Below are 16,129 nucleotides of genomic sequence, written 5' to 3'. Positions count from 1 at the left end.
CTGGTTCAGTCTTAGAAGGTAGTATCTTTCTAAGAATTTGTCCATTACTTCTAGGTTGACTATTTTATTGGCATATAGCTGCTTATAGTAGTCTCTTATGATCCTTTGTATTTCTGCGGTGTCAGTTTTAACTTCTCCTTTTTCATTTCTAATTTTATTGATTTGAGTCCTCTCCCTCTTTTTCTTGATGAGTCTGGCTAAAGGTTTATCAATTTTGTTTATCTTCTCAAAGAACAAGCTTTTGGTTTTATTGATCTTTGCTATTGTTTTCTTTGTTTCTATTTCATTTATTTCTGCTCTGATCTTTATGATATCTTTCCTTCTGCTACCTTTGGGTTTTGTTTGTTCTTCTTTCTCTAGTTCCTTTAGGTGTAAGTTTAGATTTTTTACTTGAGATTTTTCTTGTTCCTTGAGGTAGGCTTGTATAGCTATAAACTTCCCTCTTACAACTGCTTTTGCTGCATCCCATAGGTTTTGGGTCATCATGTTTTCATTGTCATTTGTCTCTAGGTATTTTTTTATTTCCTCTTTGATTTCTTCATGATCTCTTGGTTATTTAGTAACCTATTGTTTAGCCTCCATGTGTTTGTGTTTTTTACGTTTTTTTCCCTGTAATTGATTTCTAATCTCATAGTGTTGTGGTCAGAAAAGATGCCTGATATGATTTCTGTTTTCTTAAATTTATTGAGGCTTGATTTGTGACCCAAGATGTGATCTATTCTGGAGAATGTTCCATGTGCACTTCAGAAGAATGTGTAATCTGCTGTTTTTTGGATGGAATGTCCTATAAATATCAATTATTTAAAGCTTGTGTTTCCTTATTAATTTTCTGTTTGGATGATCTCTCCATTGGTATAAGTGAGGTGTTAAAGTCCCCCACTATTACTGTGTTACTTTCGATTTCCTCTTTTATAGCTGTTAGCAGTTGCCTTATGTATTCAGGTGCTCCTATGTTGGGTGCATATATATTTATAATTGTTGTATCTTCTTCTTGGATTGATCCCTTGATCATTATGTAGTGTCCTTCCTTGTCTCTTGTAACAGTCTTTATTGTAAAGTCTATTTTATCTGATATGAGTATAGTTACTCCAGCTTTCTTTTGATTTCCATTTGCATGGAATATCTTTTTCCATCCCCTCACTCTCAGTCTGTATGTGACCCTAGGTCTGAAGTGGGTCTCTTGTAGACAGCATATATATTTATCTTGATTTTGTATCCATTCAGTGAGCCTGTGTCTTTTGGTTGGAGCATTTAATCCATTCACGTTTAAGATAATTATCGGTATATATGTTCCTTTGACCATTTTCTTGTTTTGGGTTTGTTTTTATAGGTCCTTTACTTCTCTTGTATTTCCCACTTAGAGAAGTTCCTTTAGCATTTGTTGTAGAGCTGGTTTGGTGGTGCTGAATTCTCTTAGCTTTTGCTTGTCTGTAAAGCTTTTGATTTCTCCATCGAATCTGAATGAGATCCTTGCTGGGTAGAGTAATTTTGGTTGTAGGTTCTTCCCTTTCATCACTTTAACTAGATCATGCCACTCCCTTCTGGCTTGTAGAGTTTCTGCTGAGAAATCAGCTGTTAACTTTATGGGAGTTCCCTTGTATGTTATTTGTTGTTTTTCCCTTGCTGCTTTTAATAATTTGTCAGTTTGATTACTGTTTGTTTCAGTGTGTTTCTCCTTGGGTTTATCTTGCCTGGGACTCTGTGCCTCCTGGACTTTGGTGGCTATTTCCTTTCCCATGTTAGGAAAGTTTTTGACTATAATCTCTTCAAATATTTCCTTCGTCCTTTGTCTCTCTCTTCTCCTTCTTGGACCCCTATAATGCAAATGTTGGTGCATTTAATGTTGTTCCAGAGGTCTCTTAGGCTGTCTTCATTTATTTTCATTCTTCTTTCTTTATTCAGTTCCACAGCAGTGATTTCCACCATTCTGTCTTCCAGGTCACTTATCCGTTCTTCTGCCTCAGTTATTTTGCTACTGATTCCTTCTCGTGTATTTTTCATTTCAGTTAGTGTATTGTTCATCTCAGTTTGTTTGTTCTTTAATTCTTGTAGATCTTTGTTAAACATTTCTTGCACCTTCTCAATCTTTGCCTCCATTGTTTTTTCAAGGTCCTGGATCATCTTCACTATCATTATTCTTCTGGAAGGTTGCCTATCTCCACTTCATTTAATTGTTTTTCTGGGGTTTTATCTTGTTCCTTCATCTGGTACATAGTCCTCTGCCTTTTAACTTTATCTAAGTTTCTGAGAATGTGTTTTTTGGTCCACAGGATGCAGGATTGTAGTTCTTCTTCAAAAGCTCAACTTTAAATAGGGTTTCTCCATTGGCCTCTGCAGCAGCTTGCACATACTGATTAAGTTGTTAGCTGTCTGTTTCAGAGCTGTTGCCTTGTCCTTTTATTTTCAAATACTGTTGATTTGGCTCAGTGTTGGCAGGTAAATGTAATGTCTCTAAGGCCAACCACGCCAGCTGCGGCAGATCATTGTAATTCTGTTTCTTGTGCCATGTTCTATCCTTTTAACTTACAATTGAAACTACCTGCAACTGGTATGACTAATCCAGTCCACTTAGAATTTTAGTATTTAAGAAAGTTAATATTTTCATCGGTACTTGTGTAGAGGTTGAAGGATTTCACATTATTTTAAATAATTAAAAAGAAAAAATACAGTATTTTAACTTAAAAAGAACTAATCTCCCTGTAGGAATATTACCTGTTTTGGCTTGCTACATTTTCCTACACCTTGTTAACATTTAGTTAAATAATGAAACATAGAAGCAAGGATACTGATTTTAGAGTTTGGAATCTTTTCTCAGCTCTGCCAATATCAAGCAACTCTGTGGCCTTAGCCAAACAAGTTAAACCTGCTTAGCCTCTGCTTTTTCATCTGTAAAATGTGAATGATCATTCTTGATGTACCTAACACCCAGGATGCTTATAAGGATCAGGAGAGAGAATTTACGTATACGAAAGATGACTGAAATAATGCAAACACTATTTCAGTCTATAGTCTACAAATTCCATAGCATTCTCTTCCTTCAGTTCTCACTTTCTCATTTCCAGCTTATTTGCTTAAATTCAGCTAAAGAGGAATTAAGGATCATGTCTTTGGCAGCCTGGGTAGCATCTACTGCTTCGGTATAAGAATATCTTTCTCATGAAGTCTCTGCCTTACAGTATTCCCTTTGCTGGGCTCCCAGCAGACATTGAATCACTAGCTCTTGAGGCTACAATTCTTTTAAGTAGTACTCCTCTTTCTCCTGAATTCCTTTTCAGTCAACATTACGGTTAGTGCATTGTAGTCAGGGCGAATTTCAGAATCAGAAAAGATAAGAGGGTCTCAAAGCAGGTAAAGCAGGTGTAGCATGGGGACCCCAGAGAAAAAGTTGGGAAATAAGGAGACTGAAGACCTGACCTCAGACTCTGAGGTTCAGAAGGACCAGGGTCAGACTCTGGTCCTGGAGAACAAGATAATGATGTGGATCCATTTGCTGGATCTTGGACACCAGGCAGTAGTTTTTTCCTGAAGAGCAAGGCAAGGGTCTGGTGGCTGAGGCTGAACTAAAATATCATTGGATGACCTGGGAAGGAAAATGGGATAGTTGAGCTGTCAACACGTAGATCAGGGGGATCTGCTTGGGGATCAGGATTGTCCCAGAGTTTGGGCAGAACTAGTCCTGCAGGAGGTGGTCATTTGTCCCCACTAAGAAGAATTAGAGAAATGCTGGGGTTAGGAACAGGAGCCAGGCCTGTCAGTACATTGAATGCCATTCTCTATTTTCACAGAACGTATTTTTCTTGTGCTCTCTCTTAGAGTCATCCATTGACCTTATAAAATCTATGAAGGGCTGAATTCTGATTTTAAAAATCTTACTTTTTTTTTTTCATGGTGTGCCTCGGAGTTATATTTTCTACTATCACTTCCGTAGCCATTAGTGCTTCTGTAACTCCATAGGGTCAGTCATTTCTTATTCATATTTTTGAAAATTATTTTCAAAAAGAACAGGTTTTTTCATGTTTACCATTAAAAAAAAAGATTTTGCAAAATGTTTATACTTCCAGCCCATACTCTGGCTGCATCTTTAGAATCTCCATCACTGTCATCTCACTGCTGAAATTCACACTTGCCACATTCCACCAGGTGTCACAAAATAGTCACCTCACAAATTTCATTTTGCAGTTTTTGACACTGAAGCAGCAAAAGATGTCCTCTTATTAAATGCTGAAGCTACAAAAGTCATGAAGTAATAGTGTTTTGAAGGTGTCCAACTGTTATACAAATAGAACTCTGTGTTAATGACTACCGTTGCAGTGTCTGTTTCTATCCAGTGAGATTATTCTGTGCTTGGAAAATGGCTTGTGGTAGCTCACAGTTCTTTGCTAAACTATTCACACATCCTTGATAACAGATGCTTCCCCAAGTGAAGTATTGAGACATTGGACACAGTCCAAATTTAGGAGATGAATTAATTTTTCACTCTTTAATAAACTTTCACATATAAATATAAAATTTATGTATATAAATCTATAAAGAATCACATGAAAACAAAGAACTTCTAAGTTATGTTTTGAGATCTGCCTATATTTAGCCCACAATCCAATAACTTTTGGTTAACCTCTGGCTATGAAAAATTGATGCACACAATGCAATGCCTTTGCGTTTTCAGGAGAAAACTAAATTATTGTCCTTACTAAGAGAGAAGAGAAAATTGATCTTTCCAAAACCATTTCAGCAAGCACAGAAAACACAAACGGAAATTCTGTTAACCCTAAATCCCCTGAAGTACCTATTTAACTGGGCTTTGGGGGTACATGTCTTTCTTTGAAAACACCTGTTAAACATAGATTTCAAACACATTTTCTAAAGGTAGACAAAGGAAGCAACTCTAAGGGCAGAGCAATATGGATGTAATAATGACATAGTATGGCCTAAGTCTGACACACTTCCAGAATGTATGTGTACAACTGTCTACTGTGTCTATGGATGGCACAGCTCTACAGACATGCATATGGGGGTACCTTTCTCTGAGGGTACACAGAGAACTCTGGATCCATATCCAGGGACACTATAACCTTACCTTGATGGTAGCCAGGACCACCTCCATTATAGTACACTGTCTCGGCGTCAGACCCTTGGTATCCTCTCGAATCATGTGCTCCTGGAAAACAAGTGAAAAACTGCTTATAAAATTACCAGTTCACTTATTTAACAACTGTTTTCAAACAAAATCTGTATATAATCCCTGTATGCAGATATTTCCCATTTGAGATATCTTTTTCATATGAACACATTTTAGAGAATGATTTTGTCAAATATTTAACAAAAATCCATTTTGCTAAAAGAAGAAATGCTTTTGAATGTTTTAATTTTAAAATGCTTTTAAATGTTTACTTAAAAAGCAGTGCTTTGATTCATAGGTGGCTTTATTTTTCACCTGCAAGCCAATGGTAGGGGAAAAAAAAAGAGATAAACCTGGAAAATGTGTGTCCAAGCTTTTCCATCTTAATTCCTGCTTTCTGTTCTGTCACACAGAGGAAGGTCCATCATGTAAGGGATTTAGGAGGTAAATTTTAGCCTCATTCAATTATCACTGATAAAACCTACTTTAAGTATAATGCTCCCACTTTTTCTTTCTCGGATACCCTTAATGCTTAGTCATTACCAGGAAAATTCCTAAAGAATTAACTGATTTCGGCTCTGGAGATTTTCTATATTTTAAAGTCATTTTTCAGTATTTTGGAACTGATTTCCATATTAACAATGCATTTTCCTCATTGTTCACTATGAACTCTCTCTTTAGGAAATGATGGTAGAAAGTTGAAGACAACAATAAAGGAACTTTGTCTAAAAGAAAAATTTAGAAATTCCTGACCCCCATATTGATATAATCTCCCCAGGGCGTCCACTATTCTATGTCAACAACATTCAACAAATATTTATTGAGTGCTTATTATGTGCCAGCACTGTTCTAGGTGACAGATATATTGCTTCATAAAAGACAGACTTTTATCTTCCTGGAACTTAAATTCTAACTTATGTAAGTGCCTCTTTGTGAATTAGAAGGAAAGCTGATGTAGCTCTGAGAATACATGACTTGGTCAAGGGATCAGTGCTTTTGGTTAGTAATAAAAGGTGCCTCTTTTTCTACGGGGCACAGCTGCACATCAATACATGTGGCTTAGCAAGTGTTGCATGGTCCGTAAGTCGGCCATCATTCACTCCCTTAGTGGGACAGTTTTGTGCAATGTACGAATTGTACAGTCACAGACAGTGGCTCATCCTTCTTATTCTAGCCTTTGTCTTACTCTGTCATTTAGGAGAGGCCATGACTTTCTGAAGATAATCTATATGTTTTACTCACTTCTGCAGACTTTCAGTGCCTATCTTGGCAATTATCACCTGCTAGGCCCTCAATATGTTTTTCGTAATTGAATTGTACTTCTTCAGCATATCCTAAATGATTCAATATGCTTGAATGGAATCACACTCCTTTGAATATTGTTGAAAACATGGTATAATGCTGGACCCATGATATACAATTCTGCGTCTCACTGCCTCTTTCTCGGATATAGGGATTTCAACACAAACATGAGTCCATTTAATATTTTAAAAATATTTTAAAAATGGGTAGTTAGAATATTAACTACCCATTGAGACCCAAAAAAAGGATGGAAATTTTTTGCCAAATTATAGAGAGAAATGCTTTACTTTATATTAAATAAATCTCTCTGACTTCATCAATCTTGACTGGCTTTTTGATGAGGTCATATTATTTTTTAATAGATGCTAATACATAATATATGTTAGTGCTATAGAAAAATACAATTCTTACAAGAAATGATTTTCTGGGATTTAGCAATAGCTCATTGAAATAAGGTAGTCTCTGAAAATGTCTTGTAATGAGTTACTCCTTGCTTGCATAAATTCATAGTCTCAGATGTATTTTTAGTAACTGGTTTTGATATTGTATCACCCGTCCATAAAGATGTATTCATTTTTTAAAAAGTGTTATGCCAAATAAATCTGATCCCATAAAATAGTGATAAGTTGGGCATACTTAATATACATACATTATAAAGTTCCAGAGGATGAAGTAATATAGAATATGTCAACATCTGAATAAATGTTTGCTTAATGAATTAATCCTAAATCATAATCACATGCAGAAAAGCAATTAGTTTCCCTCATTGTTCTATTTTCCTTGTTCTTTTAAGTAAGGTAGTCATCTGTTAATATTTCTATATAGGATTTCTGAATTTACTCATCAATACAATTATTTCAAATGATGCTTTTCCTGTGGATCAAATATGCTTTCAAATTTAATACATGAAAATGAAAAGACCCATGGTTTAAAATGAAAACATTGAAAGTGACATTCTAGTAAAATATGGGAAAACAGCTTTATAAAATTTGCAGTTCTGCCTAGAAGAGAACATAGGAAAACATTCTGACATAAATTGTACCAATGTTTTCTTAGGTCAGTCTTCCAAGGCCACAGAAATAAAAGGAAAAACCAAGAAATGGGACCTAATCAAATGTACAAGCTTTTCAGCCACACAGCACAGGGAGATCAGCTTGGTGCATTGTGACCACCTACAGGGGTGGGACAGGGAGGATGGGATGGAGATGCAAGAGGGAGGGGATATGGGGATATACGTATAGCTGAGTCACTTTGTTATAAAGCACAAACTAACACACCATTGTAAAGCAATTATACTCCAATAAAGGTGTTAAAAACAATAATAAAAAACAAACCAAAAAATGTACAACCTTTTGCACAGAAAAGGAAACCATAAACAAAATGAAAAGACAACCTATAGACTGGGAGAAAATATTTGCAAGTGATGTGACTGAGAAGGGTTAATTTCCAAAATATACAAACAGCTCATACAACTCAACAATAGAACACCAAACAACCCAATCAAAAAATGGGCAGAAGAACTAAATAGACATTTCTCCAAAGAAGACACACAGATGGCCACAGGCACATGAAAGGATGCTCAACATTACTAATTTTTAGAGGAATGCAAATCAAAATTACAATCAGGAATCACCTCACACGGATCAGAATGGCCATGATTAAAACTACAAATAAGAAATGCTGGACAGGGTGTGGAGAAAAGGAAATCCTCCTACATTGTTGGTAGGAATGTAAGTTGGTGCAGCCACTATGGAAAACAATATGGAGGTTCCTCAAAAAACTAAAAATAGAGTTGCCATACAATCCAGCAATCCTACTCAGATACGTGCACCCTTATGTTCATTGCAGCACTATTCACAATAGCCAAGACATGGAAACGACTTAAATGTCATTGACAGATGAATGGATAAAGAAGATGTGGTACATATATACAATAGTACTACTCAGCCATAAAAAAGAATGAAATAATGCCACTTGCAGCAAAACACGGCTGGAACTACAGGTCATCATACTAAGTGAAGTAAGTCAGAAAGAGAAAGACAAATACCATGATATCGCTTATATGTGGAATCTAAAATATGACACAAATGAAGCTATCTACAAAACAGAAACAAACTCACAGACATAGAGAACAGACTTGTTGCCAAAGGGGGGGTTGGGGGAGGAATGGATTGGGAGTTTGGGGTTAGCAAATGCAAACCATTATAATATATAGAATGGATAAACAACAAGGTCTTACTGTATAACACAGGGAACTATTCCAATCTCCTGTGGTAAACCACAAAGGTAAAGAATTTTTAAAAGAATGTATATATATGATAACTGAATCACTTTACTGTATAGCAGAAATTCACAACACAATAAATCAACTTCAGTTAAAAAATTTTCAATTCTGTGTTTTGGCTAGAGTTTTAATTTTTTAGATAACAATATAGAGGGCTTATTGCTCTGTAATTCAAATAATAACAACTAAATGGACCAAAAATTTAAAAATCAAGGGACAATAATTGGAAAACATGATTTAAAACTAAGTTATTTTTCCATCACCTATGGATAACACGAATCTATTTTTAGTCCTTCAGATTATTTCCGTCTTAATGAATTTAACTCTTTTAGGACATTTTATTCATAATTTGCTTTTAGTTCATTATAATCAAAAGAGAATTCACTGAATTGAGGAAATTTTGAGGCCATGAAGGGACCTAAAGTGTGATGTTTTCTGTGGACTCTGATTTTTCCCAGGTAGCGTGCATATGCCCACTGAGGATCCGGTCTCTCCCATTTAGTGTTCGTAAGATTTGAACAGGGCTGCCTGCACCCCCAGCTCAGGGGTGGGTGGGTATGTGAATTAAGCCAAATAGCATAGGCCATTCCCCAGGCCACAGTGGTTGGCTTGGGAGTGGTGATAATATTCTATTAGAGTTGATGATGTGCCAGTGGATTTTGCTGGAATTCCTTGAACCAAGGGGGGTGTTCTTTTTTTTTTTTTTTTTAACAAGATTTCAAGTTCAAAAATGTTAGATATAAGCAGAGAACCATCTTACAAACAGGAAGGGAGGTTTGTTAAAGCAGTAAGTCAAACAAGGAAAGAGCAGAGTTGAGAGACAGTGGAGTAACTGGGTTCTGTAACATTGTTGGACTTCCTAATCAAGCAGTGATAGAAACCAGAGTTATCCCAGGAGTATAAAGTTTCATGGAACAATGAATTCCTTTCTTGCTTTTGTTAGTCTGGCTTTCCATCACTTGAAACTGAAATAGTTATAGCTGATATAACAAACATTCAGTTCAGAAAACTGAAGCTGGGGGAGATGGAATATGTTTCCCGATGTCACACAGAATGCTAGACACATAGCCAGGGCTATTTCTTTTGTAATAAGCCACTGTGATGTTTCACTTTCATGGTTTTCTATGAGAAACTTCAATACTATATAAATCCATTTTTCAAAGTAGGGACTAGAAATGTCAGGGAGGTAATAAGAGGGATAAAGAAAGCAATGGAGATCAAGATCCAAAACGATAGTTTGACAATGACATCTACCTTCTACTTTCCCTCTGAACCACCGACATCACTGAATACCTGTGAGAATTTTATGTCATGGTTATGTCTTCTAAATGGATTATTGGCTTTTAATTTTTTTTTGACAAAGGGGATAATGAAGGTGATATAATAAAGTACTTACATTATGGGGCACCTATTTTATCTCAGTAAGTAATTATACAGTCAAATGGATTATCCTTTGCCTGTGTTGTACACACAAAACAGTGCCAGTGATACCTAACCCTGAGCTGCCAGCTGGGGGAGGAAGCAAGATAACCTCTGTGAGTGGGAGGTGGCAGACTCTTGACAGGCACCATGCAAAGATAATGCATGCATTATCTCATGTATCCTCACAACAATCCTCTGAACCAGGTGCTAACATTGTCTGGATTTTACAAATGCCAAATCTGAAAATTAGGTTAAATACTTTCGGCAGTATCACATGCTTGGAAGCAGCTGAGGTAGAATTTGAGCCAAGGTGGTCAGTATCTGCAACCCACCCCCATGCTATACTATATTCTAATAGGTAGTAATGGAACAGGAACAAATATTTCAGCTACAGGCACAATGTTGGCCTATATGTGGTCCACTGATACATGAATGGATAAAAAACATGGTATATACTTACAGTAGAATATTATTCAGCCTTTAAAAGGAAGGAAATCCTGCCATGTACTACAACATGGATGAACCTGCAGGACATTATGCTAAGTGAAAAAAGCCCGTCACAGAACTGCAATATATATTTTAACCAATCAAGTTCCTATTCTAGAGGGGAAAAAACCTGAGGTTCCCTGCACAACTGCGAAGTCTTGTGAGTCTCAAGCGATAATAAAAGGTAAGGTTATTTATACAGCAAATCCTTGTTATAATGGGGTTGATTATGTCGACGAGTTCAATGTCTGCTTTGATGAGTTTATTTTCCCGCATTAGGTTTCTTGCCTTAAGAGTTCTCTAGACTTTTCTGGATTTCTATGAAGCATTCTTTGCCTTTATTCATACAAAGTCAGTTTACTATAGAGAAGAAAATATGCTCTCTAATTTAGTCTAATTTAAAGCAGTAATGCTTCAACACAAAGTCAAAAATTCCCAGTTGCTCTACGAATGGGGAGAAGAAGACAGTACAATTCAGTCCCTAAATTTTGATCTGATTCATTCTTAAAGCAGATTGTGAGATCCCAGACACACATTCTCCTATAGTCCTGCCATATTCAATACCATTACTAATAGGAGGCTGGTTTCTCCAGAGTTGTAGTCAGCTCATTACTTTTCATAGACAACTAGTAATTGCTTTATTCTTATTACCTTCAGTTTGGATAGTTGTCCCAGATCTTTAGCTGCAATGAAAATCATCTGGGGTCCCTAGAGACACACACATAGAAAAGGAGAGAAGAGGACTAAGTCATAAGATCTTCAGTAACTCTCAAAGTAGAAATGTAGTCAATAGACAATGTACTCTATTTTTCTTATTATATTTGTGACTTTAATGCCATAAGCCCTTAACTGGTCTATTTTACAACTTGGATCAAAGATATCTAGTACTGCTGGCAATACAACTATCTTCATAGGCATCTACTTCTGGAAGTTTTAGTCTGAGTTACTGAATGGGTTACTGCTAGTGTATCCAGCTTAGTGTAGTATATGTATGACCTCAGAGAGCTTTATCTTTTCTTTCTTTATTTGTAGCAGAGGCAACTACTTCCCTCCACTCCCCACCCCCCAAAATTAATCTATGCAAAATGTCAAGATCCACAGCTGAAGAAGGTGGAGCTGGTCCACCTGACATGCCATCCAATCTCTCAGAGCCCTGCCCTCGTAACTCCTCCCTCAGCCAGAGGTTTTCCCTAGTACCCCAAGGCCCTGGGGAGAGCTTGAAAAACATCAGAATAAACATCAGAAGCACTACTAGAATACTCAACAGTAGCCTAGAATGTTTTCACAATAAGGAAAACCAGTTATTCTGAAGTAGTAGTCTCCGTGTTTTTATTGGAGCCTGTATATTCATTGAGAAATCCATACTTGGAGATCTTGATGTTCGAGAAAATTGAGGTGATGGTTAGCTTTCCTAGGGAAGATCTTATATCAAAAAATGAAATGTCATATACAGCACTTCTGCTATTATAACATGATAGATGTAGTCTTGAAAAAACTTATATTCTATAAAATTGTGCATTAGAAATAGTAGGGCTTTTGGGGAAAATAGGAGGGGGCAGTGCAAAGTCCATGCAATTTTGTTACCAAAGAACTATCAAAAACAATAACTGCTACTTTGGGAGACAGTATGAACAGCTCAAAGGGAGCTCAGTGAAGCTGGTGGCTACCTCGAGGGAAATTAAAAATGTAAAAAAACCCCCAAACAACAGCACAATAGAGTATAACGTGGGCTGAGACAATGCCTGCAGAAGTGGAGCTCTGAGCACAGGGACAGGGTAGCCTGCCATGTGTGAGAAGCTAGGTGCATGTATCTGGATCCAGACCAATGTGCAAGTATGCCCCCTTCCTCTTTTTTATCTTTTTAAAAACAGGATGAAAGGGCTCCTGCCTATGTAGCAGCCAAGCTGAGTGCTCTTTCCTTTTCTGCTGAAGTATATACTCTTCTGTTATATTCCCAAGCCTCTCACCTAGAAAAATTTACTAATAAAGCAACCCAACTTGCACATTGCACTGACATCATTCCTCTATTGGCAAATTAAGTGACAGGTAACTGGCGTTACAGAATATAGCAGAATAAGGGGTGTGTGAGAATGTGGGGTGTGTGTGTTTCTGTATGTGATTTGGCTACCCACACGTGTAGGTTATAATGATTATACCATACACTCATGGCATGAAGCAAAACTCAAAGTGATTTATATTTAACACTCACTGTCTGGCCGTAAATCAACACAAACATATGAATCTTTGCACCTTGGAACACTTTACAAGAAAACATTTTCTATATAATCTCACTGGATAAATATGGACTGAGTGTGCATGATTAATGGTGTCAATATATATTTTAGTTTAGCTTATAATTACTCATTATTTGCATCAACTTATCGTCCTCAGTCACAGACAAAAAAATTATTCCATAGCAGGTGCTTGTTAGGGTTCTTTCTTTCCTCGCTTGGCTCAGGATATGCTGAGCTAGCTGGACAGGGTATCCACTTGACCACTGTCTGACTTTTGCTGCCAACTGATCTTTCTGGTTCTTTTTGATTTCACTGTGTATGATACAATCACATTCTTCAAATGCACTAAAAGATGTCTCCTGTATTAACCACCAAGTGCGAAGGTGATAGATAAAAGCAAAAGGGAAAAGTAAAAAAAATTCCAGATAGCAGTGTTGGCTTTATCTTCTTCAACTGTAAAATTGCAGAAAGAAACACAGCAGGCATATTCTATCAAAAATCTATTTCCCTGGGGGGGGGGGGGCGGTCATAATAGACCAGATAATGCTACAAGTTGAACTTTGATACATTTGTTTTTCAAGAGATAACGTTTGAAATGTCAAGCCAGTGTGAAGTATGACTGCTATTGCCACTATTTAAAATTGATTTGTGATGGGGGTGCGGGAGGATTGCATTGGGAGTTTGGGACTAGCAGATGCAAACTATTATATATAGAATAGATAAACAACAAGATCCTGTTTTTTAACACTGGGAACTACATTCAGTATCTTGTAATAAGCCATGATTTGTACAAGGTGCATACCACACCCTTTTTCCCAAAATGAATTTAATTACTATTTCGTCTGGATCGAAACCATTCATTGAAACAAAAAACAATTAGATGGGCTATTGAAAATATAATCAAATGTTAGTTTGAATACTTACTGTTTGATCTGTCAGAGGAGGGAGGACAATTTGTTTTTCTATTTTGTTGAGAACTAGCTTCCACAGTTCTTTCAATATTCGCTTCAGGACTGTTTTCTCACAGATTTTTGCTGAGAGACTTAATCTGAAATGAAATAAAACACACAATCACTTATAAGTCTTTTATTGAGGTATCATTTGATTGATCAGAAATTCACATTTTCAGCACTGATATTCAAATACCTGAATAGGTCTTTATAATTTTCAGGTGCTGAATTTCATTTCATTTACGGAAAAAAAATACATAATATCAAAAATCTGTTTCATCATATTATACATCATTAGGTAATTCACTGTTTGGTAGAAAATGAATTCAGAGTATTTCCTTTCTTAAATTGCATCCTAAACTGACATCAAGGCTCCCAAAGTACACAATTTTCACCTGCATTCCAGACTTGTATTTACTACATGCTCCATGTTCGTGGTACAGGCCAAACACCAAAGAAGCACATTTTCATCACTATTTGGCACTGGACCAACATAACAACATGGCAAACATGCATATGATTTCACTCAAGAGCAAAACTTTACCAACTTTATTTATTTTCCAGATTTATTGAGATACGATTGATATATAACATTGTGTACGTTTAGGGTGCACAAGATAATGATTTGATATATGTACATACTATGAAACAATCACCACCATAAATTTAGTTAACATTCATCACCTCACATAGTTATTTCGTTTTGGCTTGTGATAAAAACTTTTAAGTTTTACTCATAGCAATTTTCAAATGTATAATTTAGTATAGTTTTCTATACTTACTATGCTACATATATGCTGTGCATTACATCCTCAGGACTTATTTATCTTATAACTGGAAGTTTGTACCCTTTGACTCCCTTTACCTATTTCCAGCCAGCACAAATTTGTTCTTTCTCTGAGTTCAGATTTTCTAGATTCCCAATTTACCAACTTTAATAGGTTTAAGGTATTTCTTACAAAGTCTTCTCATGGTGAGATAATGATGGTAACATCATCTAGCATTTATATAACACTTTAGTTTAGAAACCTCTTCTGCAGATTTCTCAATTATATGAGTATCTAGTATATCCATTTTAGAAATCAAAACCCAGCTCAGAGACGTTGGGGAACTTGTCTAAGGAAGTGAGGCTAGTAAGTGAGGGCTGAGAGCCAGTACATTGTCCAATGCCCCATGCTACCCTTGGTAAATGTACTTGTGTGTGAAGGCCCAGCAATACATGAATGCACAGTGCTGCATAAAGATTTACGGAATGTACCCATAATATGATGCTGAACTCTTCGAGACTCCTTTAATAAGAGTTAATCAAACCTGTTGCACAGAGGGCCAAAGGTGGGGGTCATATATTTGAAGGTAGCCTCATGGACTTTCTATAGTGCTACTAAGTACTCTGTACTTTTGGACTCAGAATTTATAAACTGGGTTCTGATAGAGACAGAATTGACTTTTAAATATTTAAATATATAATTAACGTTTAAGGAATTAATACTTAAAGGCATGTGATGTGTGAGAGGCAAAGGGAGAGATTTCCCAAACACATTTTCATGTAGAAAGTATTTCTCCTATCACTGCTGTGTATAGATACCTAATATATAAAAGTACATGAAAGTGACCTCCTCTGGTTTAAGAGGAGAGTTGGGGGTCCCTGAGGCATAGCTATGGAACTCTGTAGCCCCACTGGTTTGGAAACCATTGTTCAAAGGTGGTAGTTTTAGCTTCCTGGTAGATAGGTATTCACTATATGAACATAGGGTGGAAACCAGATGATGTGTCATGGAAGAACAGCAGAACCTACCCTCAGAGAAATTCCTAGGATGATTTAAGACGCAACAAACCTGCCCATTTTACAGCAGATGTGTCATTTCCATTTCCAAAAGGTCTGAGTTTAAAAATTGATCTTGTTTTTATGGTCAGCTGATGTACTTGGCATGCTAACTAACCCTGTTTAAACTGGAGCTGAACCAATAGGAATAAAATTGTTGACATGTTTGCAGCTCTGCATGGGATTTCTGCTGGCTGGAAATGGCCCTTATAGCTTGTTTTATAGAGTGGTGAGGTCTTGATGGAGAAAATGGAGCATAAAGAAATATGATGTTTTATTTAAGGAGGCTGCACAAAGAGAGTCTATACATTTATAATATAACAATTTTTAAAGGGATTGTCTCAAAAGCACCTTGAAGACTTACTTTGGCCCTTAATCGTTCATTTTAAATAACAAAAAATAGAGGGGAAATCTAGCAACTGCTTCCTTAATTTAGTCAGAGTTAACCAACTTGATAATGCAAGCTGAACACATAAATTTTGGAACCTGAGCTATCTATTTTGGCTGACC

At 36.5% G+C, this 16,129-nt stretch overlaps 1 protein-coding gene across 1 annotated transcript in view; it reads right to left on the bottom strand.

The window, feature by feature from the left end:
* The window catches only part of UNC13C (unc-13 homolog C), a gene marked incomplete at both ends in the record, with an annotated part of 586,714 nt that overhangs the window by 50,247 nt on the left and 520,338 nt on the right, over positions 1–16,129 (bottom strand). The window contains 3 exons of the mRNA XM_082853041.1: positions 5,078–5,158; positions 11,265–11,321; positions 13,772–13,895. Of these exons, the coding sequence (XP_082709167.1) occupies positions 5,078–5,158; positions 11,265–11,321; positions 13,772–13,895 (262 nt within the window). The remainder of the gene's footprint in view (positions 1–5,077; positions 5,159–11,264; positions 11,322–13,771; positions 13,896–16,129) is intronic.

This window comes from Leucopleurus acutus, assembly GCF_964270905.1.
Source record: "Leucopleurus acutus genome assembly, chromosome: 1".
NCBI classification, from domain to species: domain Eukaryota; kingdom Metazoa; phylum Chordata; class Mammalia; order Artiodactyla; family Delphinidae; genus Leucopleurus; species Leucopleurus acutus.
Note: the sequence above shows the minus strand (reverse complement) of the source record. Positions and strands in the feature narration are given on the sequence as shown.